We start from the raw sequence: 21,813 nt of genomic DNA on the forward strand, positions 1-21,813 counted from the left end.
AATCCTGGAGTCTCCATTGATTCCGCAAGCTGCCTTGGTGTTTCCACTAATTTTGCAGCATGCTTACCCTTATCCTGGACCTCTACTGCATTCGAAATCTTTGCAGATTGCCCAACTTGCTGTGAAGGAAGGGAAGGCTGCAAAAATGCCAAAAACCTTGGATTCTACATCAATTGAGTAAACATACTCACAGCAGCAACTAACTGAGTCTTGAAAGTGTCTTCATCCATAGAAGAAGCCGTAAGAACTTGTGACTCAACCATAACAGGAGGAGTAACAAACTGTGGAGGTCTAGAAGACTCTCCCACCTCATGAACAACAGGGATCTCCTGTGATGAAGACGCTTCCTCTCTGGTGTCTTCCTTTATATCAGCCATATTGCACAATTCTGTGTCTTACACCCAAACAAACCTTGGCTCACTCTTTAGGGAAAAAGTGATTCGATCCTGGCAATGGAACCATGTGACCGGCCTGTTCACTGGAAAGGGCGGTAGTGTACAACCAAATTAATTAAATGCTTTCACCCAATTAACAGTCGCCAACTTCACCTGAACTTAAAGACACACAATCAAAAAGACATACAGGAAGAGTGCTCCTGTTGTGACATAGACACCCTGTTGGCCCTTAAGTTAGGCGCTCCTTGCAGTATTTCTTTATTTTTACAAAGAGAGAGAGTACAATGGGCTGTCTTTCACCTATTCTGGGTGAAATTTAGCAGCATAACAGTACAATTACTGACCCAAAACAAGTTGACCAGGAGGGGAAACTCCGCCCAAGTCTAAAATTTCTGGTTGGAGTGCAGAATTGACCATTTCAGTCTGCTGTAATTACTGGTTCAGATCTGTTCTGAAACCTGTTTCCAACTCAATATTGTTCCCTGTACTGTTCAGCCCATTGTAATTACTGGTTCAGACCTGTTCTGACACCTGTTTTCAGCTCATATGGTTCCCTGCACTGTCCTGCATCTTCTGTGCCAAGTGCCCCTTGATTCTGACATCAATTGGGCTCTGAAATACCTTCTGAACAGTCCAGAATCAGTTCTGGTTTAGTGCTGTTTCAGGCACTTGCTTGGTGAGGTTACCACCCTCACCTGTCCCTGCTGGGAACTGCAAACAACTGCTCCTGTTCCTGGAGAAAAGAGGCTCTTGCCTCATGCAAAAACAACATATTCCACACAGCTGTACCTGAATCAGAAGAAAGGCCCTTGATTCTGCAGCATAACCATACTGTCAAGGAGAGAAAGAGAGAGTGTAGGAAGCAAGCTCAAGCCTCTGTGCATCATAGACAAGGTAGACCAGCTCTTAAGAGCTCTCCATCTGCAGCAATCCATCTCCCTTTCACAAAAAAAATGAGCCCCCCATGCATTGAAACTCGTTTTTGTGCTACCCTCTCTCTCTCTTTTGGGTATTTATGCCCAAATTGTGACACATGGCATACATATAACAATTTTCCTGTTTAAACCTTTCAGTCTAAAATTCTCCATCCTCGGTTCAAAATTTGACCTCGGCACAGACCAGAGGATTAATCCTCGTACAAAAACGAAGATAATGACGCGGACAGATTCTGGGGTCCAAAAATAGTAACTCCCTAAATTTTAGGAGCTGCTTCCATTGCATTCCCACTAGTCTTTTGACCATCTTTGCAGACTATGGCTACATCCAAATTTGCAATGTAGCTCAACTGAAAGTGAATTTCCACTGATGACCCCACATGGACTAATCTCTTGCAGATTTGTCCATCTTCACTTTGAACTAGTCTCTTCCAGGCTAGTTCTTCAACACACTTGTCTATATACACATTCACAAGTCTCTTCCAGGCTTGTCAATGTACAGTGCCATCAGTCTCTTTCAGACTTATACTGGACCTTAACTGTCCAGTCTTGACTCACTAGACATTCCTGTCCGATTCACATACTGGCCATGCAACTCAGGCATTTAGATTTCAAGAGGGATCCTTCCAAAAAGAAAAACCAAATAAAATATGTAATAAAGAAATCAACAAAAAGGTAATGGTTGTCACAGCCTTGTGACAGTAGAGGTGCTAGCTAGTAATGGGTTGAGTTACTCAATTGGTGGTTGTGCAAAGAGAGTGAGGCCAAGTTTAGACGGGGTTGCTTAAATGCTTTTGATTAAGAGTTATAGATGATGAGACCTTCCAAGGGTATCTGATTACACTAGATGTTTTAATACACACTCATATATATAGATCTTACCATTTTGTGATCTTAGATGTAGTCTTCTTATTTACATCCTCTTTAGTTTTGCATAAAAGCAAAATATATGTGACAATTCATTTTGGGTTTTTTTTTGTCCTTTTGTGAGTTTTGCCTAATTGTTTTTGATTATACTAGTATTATTCTCTTGTTGTTCACTTCCATTCCCATTCAATATTGTTTTCTTTTGTCATGGGTTGCTTTTCACTTCTAAGCTTTGGGGTAATCATAGCTTCAGTTTACTTATTGTGCTTATACTTTGGAGGTCTTTATTCTCTACATTTGTGGTATGACCATAGTTTATCTTTGGCTCTTGCTAGTCCTATCATGATAGCAAGGCATAGGCATCACATGCTCCTTGTTTAACAGAAGCCATTGAGATTGATAGAGACTAGTCTTTACATGCATACTTAGTAGGATTTGCTTGATTGCAAGGCAATTCATATGTTTTAAATCCTTGTTCCTTTTGTGGAATTTCTCCAAGTTTTCTTGAAACCTTTGTAGTTTCAACAAGCATTTAGCAAAATCATGGTAATAAACACTCTTATATAGCCTTAGCCATTTATTGCTCTGTCATGTAAAGGTCTCATTTGTCTTTTTTTTTGACCTCCTCCTTTCAATGCTTGTTTTCATTTACCTTTCTTGTACCTATAACTTTTATATATTACTTCTTATCTCCACATAAGAAGAAAAACAGAACTTTGGTTACACAATATTCTTAACTTTTGAACTGGCTCCTTCAAACATGGCAAAACAATAGCTAATCCTTGGCGCATGCTTTCTTTTGACTATTCTTAATGTAAATCAATGAGTAGTCAATATGTTGGGGATAAAGGTGCTTTTGTCTAGCCGCTCGTGTACTACTACACTGACAATACTTGCACACCTATATACTATAGGTGGCGGGTGCCCATCACTGTCACTTCATTCTTTATTCTTCTAGTGACATTTGAATAAAGGGAAGACTGGTCACACATTATGTCTCTCTCTCTCTCTCTCTCTCTTGCGCGCGCGCGTGCTTCCATTGTGGGCTCACTTCAACTGGTATCAGAGCCATTGCACCAGCATTGAGGAGGTCTTCCCTTTAGTTTGCTTTAGCCTCAGACAAAGCTTTAGCTTGAAGGTTCCATGGCAGTTCAACCCTCTTTTTCCCGAGGTATGAATCTTACTCCTGCTTCTTTCCTGGTTGTTCCTACCCATTGAAGCTTGCTCCAGGGGTCAAAGACACTTTGTTTTGCCGTTGCCTGGGGCTCAATGAGGAGCAGCATGACCAGCAAAGACATCAATAAAGCAGGTGCAAAAAATCAGCATGAATTTCTCAGATCTGTTCTTCCCACTTCAGCTTACTTCCAATCATCTCTTGTAGCCCTTTGCACTCTTGGGCATTAGGAAAGGCCTAGCAAGCTCTCGACATTGGTATTGAGCATGTGGCATTGGATTTGAGCTTCCATACTTGAGTTCTTGACTGTTATACGGACAGTTTGCTGTAATAACATTTGGGACAGCATACTCTTAGAGTTTGGAGCTCTCGTTTATGTCTATTGATGCTCATATGGTACCCCAATGCTTGAGGGATGTCATGATATTGTCTTGGATGCTATTGAGCTGATTTGAACACACATTTGGCTTAGTTTTCTCAGAGATTTCATTGCTGTAATCACAAGGTTGAATGCCATTTATCTAGAAAAAGCTTATGCCTCTAGTCATTTGATGCTTTCGATGCTTGGTATTGGTGCCCAAATGTTAGCTTGACACTTAGAGGATGCTTGATACATGTCTTGGAATGCTTTTGGGCTTCAATTGAGCTTGCATTGGCTCAGTTTTAGTAGAGATTTCACTGCAGTAATACGGTGGACAGCAAGCTTTTCTCAGGGAACACTAAATGCCTATTGCTCTTGGATGTCCTTCGGGTGCTTCATACAAATGTATTGATATTTAGCATTGGTCTATGCACTTGAATATGCTCTTGGATGCTCTTGAGCTTTGAATTTGAGTTGGGAAACATTCATCTTGACTATGGTTGTATGTCTTGGTTGCTTTAGTGGGCTATGCAATTACGGGCTTGAAGCATATATTGGGTTTTATGCTTTCAGATGTATGCTATATTGATCTTGGATGTATGGATGCCATTCACATGATGTTTTGAGCTTTATTTGCTCATCTAGCATTCGACTTTTGCTTTAGTGGGAGCTATTCGGCTTTATATATTGAGCCACATTTGGCACTTGGATTTACTACAGAGCATTTGGTTTATGCAATTGAGCTTGAGCTTATTACTATGAGACAGTGGGACTCATTGTGACATGTACATGCTTTCTTGATATGTATTGGATGTAGTTATCCTATCGTGAGCTGATTTGATCTCTTGGCTTTGACTTGGTATTTATGTTTGTTAGGGCATTGTCAGTGGTATTTATATGCTTCTTGGTTATGTATTGAGTTTTGCTTAGTGGATTATGCATCTGGCAATTCTTTTCATTTACCCTTGAGACCTACCCTGTGCATGACGTCTATACATATTGCATGTATGGTTACTAACACATTGCAGTTATGATAGTCTTGAGTGTCGCTTGTTCTTAGCTTCTTCCTTCTTGGATTACTCACAGTTGGTTGTTGGCATATTGCTGTAGTCTATTACAATAGCCTCTCATTTTAATTTTATACATTCTATCTGAGGGCAATCATTTGGACTTGATAGTCTTTTGCTTACAATTTGTGGACAGCTCATTAATTTGGTAGTATCTCTTGTCTCTCGCTTGATTTAGTAGTGGTTTTGGGGCTGATTTGCAGGATATTACAGCAGCCAGTTTTGCCCTTCTATGCACTTGCTTGGTCTCATTATGGCTAGTGATTCTCGCGACAGTATTATCTTCAATATTGAGAAATTGGATGGGACCAATTATAACTATTGAAACACCAAGATATGGCAAGTTTTAGTGCAGAAATTGCAAGTTAGACCGCTAAAAAATGAGGGCACTAAACTTGGATACATTGAGGCATCTTAAATGTATTGGCTGAAATAGTTGATGAACCTATGCATGAAAGAAGGGACTTGTATGTTTGCACACTTGAATGAGTTTCACTCCATCATTAGCCATTTAGCTTCGCAATAGATTGAGTTCAAAGATACTTTGCAACCTTTATTTTTGCTTGATACTCTACCTAAGTTGTGGGACACTTTCTATACGGCTCTCTATGCTAAGGATAGGCTAAAATTGCAAAATGTTGAGAGTACCCTCTTGACAAAAGTGATGAACAGATAGAATGTGGATGCTTACCATATGCCATATGCATTAACTATGAGAGGTCGATAGGATGGAAATGGCTATGGCAGAAACTCTAACAAGTCTCAGTCTAAGACACGTGGATAGTCTCGCAGTAAGTCCTGTGTCGTACTTTCCATTATAGAGGTAAAGTATGTCATATTTGGCCATAGTGCTATAAAATGTGCAAAGATAAGTGCAAGGAAAAGAGCAAGGGTAAAGTGCAAGAAAAGAATGGTGATTGCAGATTGTGCCTAACAAGTCTAGCATCAAGATTGAGGAGATTAATGTGGTGCAACCTAATACATTTGATGATCTTATCTTGGCAGCTTCTTCTTTGGATGCTTCACAAGTGATTGATGCTTTGTCAGGATATACTCAATGTTGGTTAATAGATTCAGGGGCTTTTTTTTATGTGACTTCTCATAGAGAGTGGTTTCACTTCTATCACAATATTTTTGGATCTGTTCGTTTAGGTAATGAATTGATGATTACTCACATAAGGTCTAGGCTTACCCTATTAATCAGAAATCGGATGTCTTGTCTACTTTTTAGCGTTGGCTTGCTTTTGTTAAGAAATCTAGGTATAGGCTGAAATGCCTAAGATCTGACGATTGGGGTTTCCAAAAATAATAGGTATGCTCTGATACCATGTCAAAATAAGCGACAATGTAGAGAGACAACATGGTTTGCGGAGAGTAACACAGAGTGTGTACGACAAACACTAAGAGAGAGAGAAACTCAGAAATACAAGAACACGATGATGATGCAGTGAATCATACTATGAGAAGAAAAGCTGATACAATAGAGTTGAAGCTCAAAAGACAATTGCACTATCTTGTCTGAGAATCGAGCGGCAGCACCTATGGGAATCTGCATAGTGAAGGGAGCAAAATGCAATCCTCCAAGCAGTGGGCTATCAAAGTAATCATTGGAATGTAAAAGACAAGTGTTGAGGGAGTGGGCGGACTGCAATCTTTTAATACCGTTAGAGATGTGAAAGATGATCACCAATTGTCAAGGGAGCGAACCATGGTCCTTTGATGCTGGGGAGTGATCTACACAGCAAAATGCAAACCCTAGAGTGTCGGAGCTGTCAAATGCAGGGAGCAGTCTAGATGCTGACGCCAGATGGATAATAATGATGCTAGATAATGGAGGATGAGCTGGGCTGCAAAAACGCAGGTCCCAACAACCTCTATGACGAATAAGTGTTGCCAAGTGAGAGAAGGAACTAGGCTACAAAAATGTAGGGCTGAGCAACCCCTGTGATAGACGAGTGATGAAATCACTGATGCGCTCGATGATGTAGTTTACACACTTCATTTAGGGTTTCGCATTGACAACCCCAAAAAGGACCGGTGTCCACATTTTTGCTACTTTTTCTTAGTGGGCATCCACACAATGGTACGCCACCCTAGATAGCTAATGCCTATAAATAGGTAGTCACTTCGTTCATTCTTCACCACTCCATACCACTCTTTAATAATTCTTCACTCCTCTTTCTCTGTCATCAGATACCCTTCCCTTCTCTCATCAACTCCTTCCATTTCCCTCACACCTCTTCAGGAGGATATTGCGGTTCATGGCTTGTGGTTGCTTGCATCCTTCCTCTTTTGCTTCAGGCACCTTGTTTCATCATCAAGCCTTGTGTTTGGAGTGTCTTTCCACCTGGTGTCACCATCATTGCTTAGCATCCGCACCCTTCTCCTTCACGCTCCACCTTCACCTGCGTTTTTCAGTCTGGAGGCCTTCTCCTTGCTTGGTGTTATCATGTCCAACTTGGTATCAACATTCTAGCCTCTGGCAACAGTCTACATCATTGAGTGTCAGTGATTTCATCACTCGTCTTTATATCCCTTCCTAAAACAGTATTGCCGAATGTATAAATAAGATGATTTAGGAGAGAATTCGCAGTAGGCTTAGCTAGCTAAGCTTACATCCCACAACACTTTTGAACTAAGGTAGTCACCACTACCGTACACTTGATTAACCGGTCATTTTGCATTGCTATTGATTGCCAAATTGCAGAGGAGGTATGGATTGGGAAACCTCTGTTCTATGCTCGTTTGGTTGTAAGGCATTTTGCCATTTTCCCATGAGGAAAATAGCTTTGGTTGCTAAATTAGATCTGGACCTTTCTCATATGGATGTAAAAACAGCTTTTCTACATGGGAACTTGCATGATGAGATTTATATGAAGCAACCTTAAGGGCTTTGAAGAAAAATATAGGGAACACCTCGTGTGCAAGTTACGAAAGTCTTTATGGCCTTAAGTAATCACCTAGGGAATGGTACCATAAGTATAATACTTTTATGCATTCACAGGGATATAGCCGTAATGCTATGGATCCATGTTTATATACGAAAAAGGCTCGTGAAGGCAGCCTTATGATTTTGGTACTTTACGTGGATGCATTTTCTTGGGATGCACATCATGCACGATTGCTCTAAGAGGCTCCTTTATTTGTCATAGGAGGATATTCAAAAAGTCCTTGAGCAGTTTCATATACAAGATGGTAAGCCTATTGGTTGTTCTCTATCTTCTCATGTGAAGGTTAGTCAAGTTGATTGTCTGCAATCTGATGAGCAGAAGGCCAAGATTCCTTATGCTTCCATAGTGGGTAGTTTGATGTATGCCATAATAGCCACTCGTCTTGACATAGCATTTGCAATAGGAGTTTTGGTATGCTATATGGCTACACCTAGCAGACGACATTGGGATGCCATGAAAGGTATCATGAGGTACTTGAAGGGCATAATAGCTATGTGTACATGTTATGATGGCCAAGATACGGAAGTCATGGGTTGCACTGACTCTGATTATGAAAGACATGCAGATAATAGGAAGTCCATCTTTGGCTATGTCTTTACCTTTGTTGGAGGTGCTGTTTCTTGGATATCCAAGGTGTAAAAATGCATGGCCGTCTTTATCACCGAGGCTGAGTATGTTGCAACCATTAAGCCTTGCAAGGACGCTCTCTAGTTAGGCCGTCCTTGGTATTACTAATGTGCTCCCTACATTGCATTCGGATTCTATGAGTGCTATCTAGTTAGCTAAGAATCCAATCTTCCATACGAAGATGAAACACATTATGTTACCACTTCATCAAAGAGGTCGTTGAGGATAAGTATGTTGACTTTGTCAAGATCTCAACTAACCAAAATCCTACAGATTTGCTTACTATAAGTCTCTTAGCGATGCATTTTGCCTTCCTTAAGAAGTTGATGGCAATTGGATGAGGTGACAAATATACTACTTGTTCTCTCCTCACTAGGGACACATTCACATTTTAAGTGGGAGGTGGTTGGGGGTAAAGGTGTCTATGCCTAGCCGCCTATGCATTACTCTACTAACAGTACTTGCATGCTTGTACACTGCAAGTGGCGGGCGCCTATCATTGTTACTTCATTCTTTATTCTTTCAGTGACATTTGAATAAAAGAAAGGCTGGTCACATGTGCATTGTGACTGTTGGAGTTTCCACATTTTATGTCTCTCTCTCTCTTGCTCTTGCTCCTTCCACCATAGCTCTTGCTTCATCTTGTGTGCTTTCACTCCGGGCTCACGTCCTTCACAATATACAACCAAACGTAATATCTAAAAAGAACAACTTTACTAAAGGTCCTTGTTTGAGATTAAAATGGATTGCAAAAAGAGTTAAGCCATACATGAGATAAACTAGACTTGGGAGTATAAGAAAGTAAAGATAAGCTATTAAATAAAAAGTACGAGGGAGACCAAATGTTTCACTGGGTCACTTTACCTACATCAAAATTTGCCATCATGCATGCTTCAAATTATTGACCATTTTCTACGATTCATAGCTTGTTTGGTCCAAAATGAAAAAGGTGAAGCTCATTTGAGGAATCCGTCAATCGAGTCCCCATAATAGCAAACATTATTTTGAGAGCCTAAAAGAGGAGACGCAAGAGTGCAGGAAATAAGGAAACTCTGTACTACACAAAAAGTTTCGGACATTTTCTCATGGGGGGAAAGCGGCTCCTTTTTTTCCCTACAATGCTCAACACAGACCGCATATCTAGCTGGTGTGGTTGGGGGTAGGGGGCTAGACAAAAAGTTTTTGACATTTTCCCATGTAAGGAAAATACTATTTTTCCTTGTTTTTTCCTCACAATGTTTGATATCATGAGGCACCATGGGTGCCGGTAGCCACCTTCCCCAACCACACCTAGCTAGCTATGCGGTCCCTCCCTCATAAGAAGCTTATGACATTGGCATAATTTCCAATGTGGGAAGCTTATGACATCGGCATAATTTCCAATGTGGGAATTTTTCTATGCGGTCCCTCCCTCATAAGAAGCTTATGACATTGGCATAATTTTCAATGTGGGAATTTTTCTAAAACTTCTTGTACTGTTGGAGGAACACTTGGCCCCATAGAAAGGCATTCCCCCACGCAACTACACCCAATTTCTAGAAATCAAATAACTTGCAATTACCTTTACTTTCAAGATCTAGTGAAGTAGCTGGGTGTAGCATGACCCTTAGAAAGTTGAGCAAGTACTATGTGTGGCCTTAATCTAAGGCATGTGCAACGAGTGGTTGCAACAGCGTATCATGACCTGCATCTAGCTTTTCATGTTCCCACAGTACTTGCTAGCTCTGCAAGCATGCCATTACTTACTAGATAGAAGAAAGAATAACATGAACCTGACTCCCTTTACAAGAATGAGAGGTCCAAACACAGTCACAAAGCATCCAGCTGCTCTTCTATTCACTGCTTTTTATCTCACCATGATTTCTCTGAAACTGCTGGAGCAATTGGTTAATGGAGAAATCAATATTTGCAATATCGCTAATGTTTCCTTAATTTAGCTTGTGATAGCGGAATAATTAGTCTTCTACAAGTGATGGTAAAGTTCACATTTGTCCAAGCAGGAATGGTCTAACACATTCGCTACGTGGCTTAAGGATAATATGTTATTTCTTGGCCAGATAGAGTGATGACCTCTGGAAAACTGGGCACAAGGAAACATCAATTTGAGGTACTCAAACAACATTTCCTTGCAAAACAGTCAAGCACACTGCAAGGGAGAGATGCAAAGACAAATAACATAAAATATGGCAGATTTTCCAGTACGGAAACAAACCTTTATAGAAATCAATTTCTTTTATATTTACTCATATAGCAGCAACCAATTTTACCTCAATGTACTCCCTCAAGACCTGATACATGGAATAATTTGCCTCGATAGGTCCACAGATACCACTACTAGGATTCACAATGAAAACTGTTTCAGGAATAACACACAGGATCAATGCCACAAGAAGAACTCCGTAAGTTAAGCTTGATGTTCGAGAGGCACTGTATAATTTCTGCATTGGTGTACATGTTTTCAGTGTGATCTGCTCAAAAAAGATCTCAAAGAGGTCAGGTAACAAGGGATAAGAATGGACGTTCTTACAATAGTAAGTCAAAACAGTTCTGGAAGACCAAACCACTGTATTGTTCTCTTAAAATTGGCACCATAATCCACTCTTATAAGCGATCAAAATTAAAGATGTAATATCCATAGTGATTGCATCAACTGCACTTCAAAATTTTGAAACTTTTTGCTTCGCTGTAACAGTACACTGGAAGCCAAAATCTCTTCAAATAGCACTTGCATGTAGACCAAGACTGCTGCCTATAGCAAAAGGAGAAAGTGTTGCACACAGCTGAGTATAGAAGCTTCAAGCTATCACTAGTGCCAAACACCAACTCAACACTCTGCACAATGTTGTCCAATCCTATCCTTTGAATATAGAAGAGAGAGTACAGCCAGCTCCTAACAAAACTACACCAAATTGGAAAAAGCACCTGCTTGTAGTCCAAGACAAACTCCCAACAGCCGGTGCCCATTGAGATGAGAGAAAGCTGGACACAGCTGGCATGCAATCCTAGACAACAAGTCTATGCTTTGAAACTTTGGCACTAAGGTTTCAAAATCCCCAATTATTTAAATTGCACTTTACACTTGCATTAATTAATATCTAGCTCTCAACTATTGAATGCTTCCCACTAGTGGACCTGCTATGCAATGTCTTGCTTGCCTAAAGAGCTAGGAGTTAATCACATGTTAATCCTAAGCTTGGCAAAACACATCCTAGTGACATATCACCCTCTTGAAAAACTACAAGCGTCCTTAATTGCATGTAAGTGCTACCAAAAGGCATCCAGAACTGAAATACATTGAACCAAATGACATGACACTTGTTATTTTGTTGTTGCCATAAACTTGTTCATACATTTATTTTCACTTTAGCTACCAAGATACTGAAACATACAGTGATACACACCCTAACCATCACATACAATATTGCACATGATACAATCCAAAAAAGCATCCATATGCTATTACCAAACTAGACTACATACATCATTCATCATAGAAGTGATATGTTGAGCTAAAAATGCATTAGCTTTATTGAACAGCCCCAAAACTTGCTTAATTAATGAAGAAATCTTGTTTATTTAAAAGTAACGCGATCCTAAAGAGTTTTTGTGTCCCATAAGCACAAACTCACTTGGGAGGGCCCAAACTTTCTGTAAATACGTATGTTGCCCTTCATTTAGTCTTCAATCTCATTTTTGCAGATTTTAGGTGTTTTAGCTTGCTGTTCACCCCCCGTTCGCGGAGGATATATTAGCTGAAGCTGTCCATTGCTGTATACATCAGTTGGTGCTTGATTTCCAGCTCTCTTCTCATAGTTTGGAGCTGATCCCAGCCAGACGATTGTTGTTCTTGCATAGACCTGCTGCCATACTGTCTATCACATCATCTACAGTCTGCATTTGGCAATTTTCTCTCTCCCGCAACCTGCGTTTTTAGTCTCTCTCCTCTCCAGTCTGCATTTTTTGTCTCTCCTACAAGCTGTCCCACTTGCGTTTTTAGTATTTCTCTCTCCTACAGGCTGTCTTGCTTGCGTTATTAGTCTTTCTCTCTCTTGTAGTCTATCCTCCTTGTGTTTTTAGTCATTCTCTCTCCTGTAGCCTGCTTTTTAGTCTTTCTCTCTCTCCTCACTATTGTCTGCATCAAATCCAACTTCTCACTGTTGTGTTTGTTGTTCGACATCCTGAGGCTGTCTTGCTGCGATTTGGGATCCGTTTAAAGTACGACACACTCTTCAGCTTATTACCCGTGCCCTGATCCTTGAGATACAGTAGTTTGAGGTTCAATATTCATTCACTGCATAGTGTGTTTGCTGCATGAGCATTGTATATTCAGCAGTTATATCACTTCAGTTAATTTCTATGTTCATTGTCTCTGAGTTATCCTAACCCTAACTGAGTTCTTTTATCAGTCTGTGCTTTGTTGTATGATTGTTATTTGTATTCCTGTGTCGGAGTATTTCTTTACATGGTATCAGAGCCTGGTACTCTCTGAGAAACCTAGGCCTTTGATCTGAAAGCTCTCCGCAAGAAGCAAGAACAATGGTAGGTTCAAATGACTTCGAACGCATCAATACCAATTTAGTCTCAAGAACAATCTATGCCGAGAACCGAGCGAGAGTGGGTAGAATAGCTTGCTTCACAAAGTTTCGACATGGTGGAAGACACTTTTGATAATACAGATGAAAGACTATACAAGCTTTCCATTGAAGAATATCATGTGATCATGGACTTTAGACAAAAGAAGATAGAGTATAATCTATTGACTACGGAAAAGGTTCTCTTGAGGACAAATTCTTGTATGTTAACACACGTTGTGGGGACTAAAAGAAAAAGCCAAGTACCTCTTCTTCTACCCTTCCTTCCTTTCAGTTTTCTTCTCAAAAAAAGAATGAATTTGGTGTTTCTATTTCTACATTGCATCATCATCATCATTTCATTTTCAATCATTAAATGGTAAAAATAAACAAAATACATTTGCACCTTTCACACCACAAATTCAAAAACTACCCATCCTACCACATTCTTCTGTTGTTTCTCCACTTCCTTTTACACCATTTACATTTCCTTATCAAACACCTCATGTTGCACATCACATCGCATTGGGGGATTATGGAAACATAGGCATCATCTTTAGGATCTCATCCTTTCCTCCATCGGGTGGTGTTCCACCTACTTTTCACACACTTTCGAGATCATTGCAGCCTAGGTATTCCCCCTAGTCTCTCCTAAGTGTGGATCAGTTGGTACTATAGCTTGCCTCTATAGTATTACCTAGTGGACCTCTAGATCATTCTGTTGTGCCCTAGTCAAGCTTTGGATAGGGCTTTCGTGTCCTAGTGCCTCCATCTCCATCGGCACCTTATGGAAACATTCATGTTCCAATGCCTATGTATCAATCGGCACTCATTGAACACTCCTCGCCTATTTCTGCCTACCCACTTTTTCCCCCTCATTCTTCCTATTAGACACATCCACTACCACCATCTTACCCTCCTCCATCTTATCCCATTTTCTCGATACCTCTTTATTCGAGTATACTTTCAATGATAAGATTCATTTTAATGGATTAAACTTTATCACTTGGTCGAACTTGATGAGACATGTCATTTATTCCCAGAACCTATGGGATCTTGTGAAAGGGTTGGAACCCCAACTCAATTCCGCACTTGTTCCATATGAGATTGTTGACTCATGGAAGGTTAGGAATGCCTCCGTTATTGTTGAGTTGATGCAGGGCTTATAGCTTGCGTTTCATTCTCAGCTTTAGCATTTTGACTTAGCGTAAGAATGATGGGCACACTTGACTAATTGCTATGTGTCTTGGAATAGGACCCGTCGTATAAATCTTGACCATGAGCTTAAACTCTTTAAAATCATTGACTGGGATGACTTGAAAGTCAAGTTGGTTAAGTATCGGTGACTTCTTGCCGAATTCTCCACTATGGGGACTCCCAAGTCCTCTGATCATGAAGTTACATTGTTTTTGAACAAACTTTTCAAGAAACGCTTCAATTTTGTGGAAGATATAGTTTCAAAGCCTACCATATCTACTTTCTATGAATTTGAGTGTCAGTTGTTGCGTTACGCACAGTTGTTCGGTCAATTTCATATGAATTCTTTGTCAGAGGGGGCTTTTGTTGCTCATTCTCAAAAGGGGCAACAAGGGAAGGGAAAACAAAATCAAAACCTTCACTCAAAATAAAAAATAAAATCAATCCGGAGAATCACAAGGAAGCTCCCAGTCACAACTTAAACAAGGGTGGTAGAATGTACCTAAAAAGAATAGGTATTGTCAACATTATCAAAAGGCTGGTCATTTTGATGACGAGTGTCGCTTAAAGGCCAGAGGCACAACACCTTAATCTAAGTCTTAGACCCCCAACTCTTAGTCGGAAAACCCCCAGTAGGGGAGGCAGGGTGATGGCAAGGGGTAGTTTAAAGGTCAGTCTCATACTACCACCGCTCAACCATCTTAGTCGACAACGTTCTTAACTCTAGAGGGCTTGTTTGACTGGTCTGCAGAGGCCCAAATCATTTCCATAGAGACATCAGATGCGAGTCTTGTTCACATTTGTGAGTTGCCCCCTGACGAGGTTACCGCAGAGGCCCACTCGTCACAGCCGAGCACTTCAGCTCCAGTTTGGATTGTGGATAGTGAAGCTACACATCATATGACTCCTATAGCGGACATCTTCCGTTTTCGAGCCCGTGTAGCTGGGCAGGTTCGCATAGGAAACAACTCCTCAATCAAGATTCAGGCTTAATAGTGTTAGTTTTGCCACTGACAAGAGTTCGGATCTGGCTTCGTTGGACAATGTATACCATGTTTCTCAGCTTGGGGTAAACTCGTTATTTGTTTAGCAGCTTTGCCGGTTGGGGCAAGCAGTTTTCTTTACAGCGACCACAGTTGAGATCCTTGACTCTCAAACTGGTTTAATGATTGCTCGCGGTGAGGCACAGCCTAATGGCCTTTACCACATGACTCACTTTCTGACCGAGCCAACGGTCGAGGGCTCCATGTTCCACAGCTTCCAAGCATTAGCCACATCTCAGGAGCCTACGAACAATGAGCATCTTTGGCACTTTCGCTTAGGGCATATTGGTTATGACTCTCTTTATGAGTTATCATGCCGTGAGTTGGTTGAGGGCCTTCCACACCTAAAATTAGCTCGTAATGTCTGTAAAGCTTGTCAGCTCGGAAAGCAGCACCGTATCCCATTTCCTCAGCAGTCCACATATCGTGCTGAGGAGTCTCTTAGATTGATTCATGTTGATCTTTGTGGGCCAGCATCCACTGCTGCCTTGAATGGCGTGCTGTACTTTTTTTTAATAGTGGATGATCATTCTAGATACATAGAGATGCACTTCCTCAAGCATAAGTCAGATGCTTTCACATATTTTTTTGCTTGGCTGCTACTGGTTTATAACTAGATTGGACGTCGTGTTGCTTGCATGAGGAGTGATAACGGTGGTGAGTTTATCTCCCACGAGTTTTCTGAGTTTCTACTAAAGCATGGCATCTCTCGCCAGCTCACCTCTACTAACCCCTTCTCTCAGAATGGAGTCGTAAAGCATAGGAACCGGATAGTCATGGAAATGACACGCTCTATGTTGTTCGCAGTAGAGCTTTCTTAGTGTCTTTGGGTTGAGGCTATTAACACTTCGGTGTATATCCTCAACCGGTGCTCGACTGCAGCTATTCATTTAGAAGACCCCGTATGAGGCATTTTTTAGCCCTTGGCTTGTCATTTTCCACTTCAGAGTCTTTGGGTGTCGTACCTACACACACACACGCCTGATGATAAGATAGGACAGCTCTTCGATGCACATACCTATTGCTCTATTGTAGGAAAACTTCTTTGGTTAATTCACACTAGACTAGATTTAACTTAGTTAGCATACTCAATCAGTATTTCACAACACCTAGGATGTCCCATTAGATTGCATGTCTTTGTGTGTTGTATTATTTATGGTGTAATTATTCTTATGGCCTGACATATGGTTCTAGTTTATGTTTGCAAGGGTACACTGATTGTGATTGGGTAAGAGATCTCGACACCCGGTGTTCCCATGGGAGCTATCTCTTTACCTTGGGTACGGCTCCCATTTCTTGGTCAAAGCCATAAGCAAGAGATAGTGGCAACTTCCACGGCCGAGGCTGAGTATCGGGCTCTCTTTGATGGCACCATGAGGCCATTTACCTGAGGAGTTTACTGGTGGCACTTCATTTGCCATGCGACTCTCCCATCATTGTCTACTGCGACAACCAGAGTGCCATTGCCCTTGCAGACAATCCGATCATTACACCATGGATGCGGCATATGAGAGTCTACTTCCATTTTTCCAAAGAGCAGGTTGGAAAATGGAAGTGGACTCTCAATCAGTATTTCACAACACCTAGGATGTCCCATTAGATTGCATGTCTTTGTGTGTTGTACTATTTATGGTGTAATTATTCTTATGGCCTGACATATGGTTCTAGTTTATGTTTGCAAGGGTACACTGATTGTGATTGGGTAAGAGATCTCGACACCTGGTGTCCCCATGGCGGCTATCTCTTTACCTTGGGCACGGCTCCCATTTCTTGGTCAAAGCCGTAAGTAAGAGACGGTAGCAACTTCTACGGCCAAGGCTGAGTATCGGGCTCTCTTTGATGGCACCATGAGGCCATTTACCTGAGGAGTTTACTGGTGGCACTTCATTTGCCATGCGACTCTCCCATCGTTGTCTACTGCGACAACCAGAGTGCCATTGCCCTTGTAAACAATCCGATCATTACACCACGGATACGGCATATGAGAGTCCACTTCCATTTTTCCAAAGAGCAGGTTGAGCTAGGCACTATCCGCCTAGAGTTTGTGTCTATATTTGACAATTTTGCAGATATTTTGACCAAAGAGGTTAACTAGCCGCCGGTTCTTCAGTACCTATTACCCAAGATAGGTTTGGGTACACCCTCCCCTACTTTTTCAGCTTGACGGGGAGAGGGTGCTTCCCTCTTGCTTTTGCTTCTAGTTTGAGAGGGAGCAGGTTTTACTCTTGATAGTGACAGTGATGATGCTTACAATTTTTAGAGATTCATTCATTTATTGTATTATGGACATTTGTAACTTCATTTGCATTGTCAGGATGATATGATTGTAAAATGGCACTTGGGCAAGTAAGCAATTCCCTGCGAGGGCAATGTCCAAGTGCCACCGTTGCATTGCATCTTGCGTGAACATAAATCTTGCATCGCCCTTTGCATTATCCCATGCATTGGCATTCTGTTCATGTAAACACACATCTGTGCACATTTATCCCTTTTTGGTCGTTTGGAGTGGTCGACTCTGGATCCACCATATTCGTGGCATTATCCATGGCAGTCTCTAAGGCAGTTTTTCCCTAGCTTGCTTCATATCTTTGATATATCCACAACTTAGCCTTATTCTTTTTCACCGCCACCCAGTAATGGTAGGGATAGTATGCTTGTTTTGTGAAGGTCTGGCTATCCTTTATCATTCTCCGGTTTGGGACACGGATACTCAACAAGATGAAAACTGATTTGAACCCAACTTAATGCTAAATCAATCATTTAAAAAAAGGCCCTTAAAAAAAAAAAGAGTAGTCTATAGTTGATTTCATCCACCTTTGTAGAGCTTGGTAGGTCAAATTGGCTGTTGTTGGCCACTGCATCTGGTGTGTTTTTGCATCCCACACGTTCCCGCCTACGTGTTTTTAGGTTTGTGTCATCCTGTGTGACACTTTAGGGGGGTGAGAAGCCTTGGATACTTCAGTCCACCCTCTTTTCTAGCTATGCACTCCTCCCCCAGCCCCCTTTGGATTCCATCTAGCTGGCAGCCCTCCTTGATTGTTTGACCCTTTTGTCATCCACAAAAGGTGCTTCTCTCTTCCATGCTTCCACACCAATTCAACAAACATTTGCCATTCTCATCTCCCTCTCTTGGATCTTGAATTTGGGTGGTAATTTGTTATTTGTGAAGCTCTAGCCTCTCACTCTCTCCTCTTTCCCACATCCTATCAAGACTCAAGCCTCTCCCATCCCCCCTCTTTCACTCCTGCTCTTTCAACTTTACCCCAACCCTCTCCCTTTGTTTCCACTTACAAGAGTCAAGACTTGAGTTTCTCACTCTTCCTCTCTTTCTCACTCTCCCTCAGGCCTCTCCATTTGACATCGGCACCATGATCTGAGAAGTATGAGGTCTTCAATTTGCACGCCATCCATGTGGAGAGGGATATGAAGAAGTCCAACTCCCACCATTGGACGTGTACGTATTTTAGGAAGTGCTATACAAGTGGTGCAACTCGGGCGGATGGGGGGGAGGGGTTTTGCTCTATGCAAGGAAATCCCTCAAAACATTGCAGTTGAAACTAGCCTTCCTTCTCGAATAGAGTGGTAAATAAACTGATTAAGCACTATTTACAATGATTAACAATTCACAAAACTGAAATGCACACGTTACTATATAATCTTGGACATTGGACACCTTGTTGGCCCCAGAACTGGCGTCCCTTTCGGTATTTATTTAACTTAATTGAAGAAGAAGTTGATATACAATGGGATTCTTCCAATCCCTTTCAGTATTCCAACTCCCCTTGCTATCCAAAATGACCATCAAGTCTTCAATCTGATTTTCCCCTTGATTCGAGCAGTCAATTGGCCTTCACTTGCTTTGATAGAGATGCAAAATGCCCAAAATTCATTGATTTGAATTTGATTGAAAATAGCTTCAACCCTATTGAATCCAAGTCTTGGAGCTTCCAATTTTTGGCATGCTTCTCGAGGCTGCTGCTAGATCCTAATTCCTAAACAGATTAGGGTTTATAGTACAGAAATTTGAAATTTCTCAGCCTTTCTGTGATCTCAATGTTGTAATCTTTGGAGCAAGGCTGGGAGATGAGAGAGAATGTTGAGGAGAGAGAAAATTCAAACTTTCTTGGTGAAGAATTGAAGAAAATCTGTCATTTACTATTGTTGCCCTGTCTCAACAACTTGTAGATGTAAAGAAATAAAGAAAATTAGTCATTTATTGATGTTACCCTATCTCAACAGTCTATAGATGCTGTCACTTGTTGATTGGTCTTTTTCTAACCATGGCTGCCTTAGAAGGTCCTCCAATGGCTGCAAATCAGACCAACAACATCTCCTTTCCCTTTCTTGCATGCTGAATACTCTAAAATGCCTCTATCCAGTCTCTAAAGACGTTTTTTAGTCTTGCATGGGGATTTTTGACAAGTGGCAGCCTTCCCAAATGGTTTTTCTAGCATTATCCATAGTTAAATATTAAATTTCAGTCTTTAAATACTGAACATTAATCTAATAATTATTTTAGTGCCTTGAAAAATAATCAGATTGGCTAATAATTAAATTGGCTTGGCAACTTTCATTTCCGAGTATCTCTGCGTAGTCTTTGACCATCGTATTAGCGTTAAGTATCATTAAACGCCACTTCTCTAGTGTCACTAACATCGACACTTATGGCCAAATAAATGACCTAGGCCAACAACTGGTACTAGATACCACCAAGTACCTATACGGCATAACTTATAACAACTTTTGCCTTTGATATCTTGTGATTTCCTCGGGTCTCGGGCTCGTAAATTTACTCTAACCCTAGTTACACCTCACATGTGCAACATTCACTTAGCTCTGTGATTAAAAATTAATCCACATGTTAAGCAAGGTTTCAAAAATACATATCCTCATGACAACCCTCTCCCTTAAAATCCTTGCAATTACTGCCAGATGCATCAAAAGCAAAATAGTGGATTGGAATTTTCACAAGGCATCATAGTTAACACAACATTGCGCATTATTGCTCAACCATTCCATATGCCCAACACATGTTGAAAATTACCAGCCAATCATAACATAACATAAGACTCACAAAGAATCTAAAAAACATTGCCACATCATCATGTGACATGTTTTATTTCTCATGAGCTCAACTCATCTGGCAAAACCAAATAGCTCCCTCTTGTCGCGTTGCTACCATGGGGGAATGGAGTTCACCATCCAAGCTTGCAGCAAAGCGTATCCACATGCCCCATAGCTCTTCTTCTTCGTCAGCAACTTCCACACCAAACAGATGCCTGTTTGGTTAGTTACAGGTTTTTCTATGAGTTTACATCTTGCATCCTATAATGTGAACAGCCTCCACTATAGTGGAGCATGTGGTTCCAAGTAGTTGATTGTTTGGCAAGAGTTGCAACCTGCCCTTGCCGAATGGATCGACATCTTATTTTTGCAGGATCACAAGCTCACTCCCATCCAAGGCTAGTAGATAGGGAAGATACTCCCAGGGAGTTCACACGCTTATATTGGGAGCACGCCATCGGTGCCCATGGCAGGGATGGAGGCGTATGCACCTCTATTGGCCCAAGCCTTACCGCCTATGTACAAGACCACAGGACGATCGTGGCAGGGAGGGTTCTATGGATCAGATTGGATATTGGGGACTCGTGCCTTGGATTCCTCAATGTCTATGCCCCTACTAAGGTTAGGGCACACAATAGGTTCTCGGTGGAGATCACAACAAGACTCCCAAAGGTGGACTCATGGATTGTTGGAGGAGACTTCAACAACCTAGAGGCCTTAGAGGACCAGCGGGGCAAAGGCAAAAACTACCAGGGTATGGTTGGGGAGAGCTAGAGGCATGGGAGGTCTTCCTACTGGCAATAGGAGCACGCGATGCTTCGAGAGACCCAACTTTCCACAGGAGGGAGAGGTTGCTGGACTTCTCTTGCACGATAGGTTTTATGTGAGAGAGTGGGGATGCTCTCGCGCCTAGATACACAAGTTGGCTGGCACCACTTTGTCCAATTGCTGCCCGGTTCTCCTGACACCTGATTCACCAGTATCTGCCCTAGATACACGATCTTGTTGGATTCGTGACTCGATCTACAGGAGGGAGGAGGTGAAGAGACAGATTGAGCAGATTTGGATCAGGGAGTGGGGTAGGAGGGACCGGATTGCAGAGGTCCTAGTCGAGTTGAGTAAGTATCTGCCAGGAGGCAACCCTATAGGCTAGGCAGTAGAGCTGGGAGGAGGAGAGAGCACTCCGACGGGCCCTAGCAGCCACGCAAAGACTACTACAAAAGGCACTAGGGGATCCCATCCTCCACGCACAGGAGGTGCACGCATGAGCAGCCCTCGCCGGCCTAGAGGACAAGCGCTTGGAATTGTTATTCCACACCTTGGCAGCCTTTTGGGCACGGAAGGGAGACACGATGTGCAGAGAGTTTTTCCAGGTGCATCAACCCTGCACCTCAAGAGAGCAGATATGCAACCTTCGGGATCAGCAGGGAGTGGGTCGTCCACTTGGGATTTAGATGGGTGTGTAGAGGGCAGACCGTGTGTTACCTAGGATTCCAAGTGGGACTTGACATCACTCCCACCCAGCAGTTTCTTCCAATCCTCGACTCTATTCAGAGGAAGC

General features: G+C 41.7%; 2 protein-coding genes across 9 annotated transcripts in view; one reads left to right on the forward strand and one right to left on the reverse strand.

The window, feature by feature from the left end:
• The window catches only part of LOC148041840 (uncharacterized), a 225,348-nt gene that overhangs the window by 26,846 nt on the left and 176,689 nt on the right, over nt 1-21,813 (reverse strand). For 4 of the 6 annotated variants that reach the window (XM_087683131.1, XM_087683121.1, XM_087683107.1 and 1 more), the window contains one exon: nt 10,645-10,845. In XM_087683131.1, coding sequence (XP_087539257.1) covers nt 10,645-10,845 — 201 coding nt within the window. Of the gene's footprint in view, nt 1-10,644; nt 10,846-21,813 lie in introns of those variants that run through there. The other 2 variants (XM_087683115.1, XR_015691637.1) reach the window with 2 other exon arrangements.
• The window catches only part of LOC148041841 (uncharacterized), a 218,362-nt gene that overhangs the window by 19,962 nt on the left and 176,587 nt on the right, over nt 1-21,813 (forward strand). The gene's annotated exons all lie outside the window — the stretch shown is intronic.

The sequence above is a fragment of the Lygodium microphyllum genome, chromosome 1, assembly GCF_053477565.2.
Source record: "Lygodium microphyllum isolate KBCC chromosome 1, Lygodium_microphyllum_v1.1.10, whole genome shotgun sequence".
Taxonomy (NCBI): domain Eukaryota; kingdom Viridiplantae; phylum Streptophyta; class Polypodiopsida; order Schizaeales; family Lygodiaceae; genus Lygodium; species Lygodium microphyllum.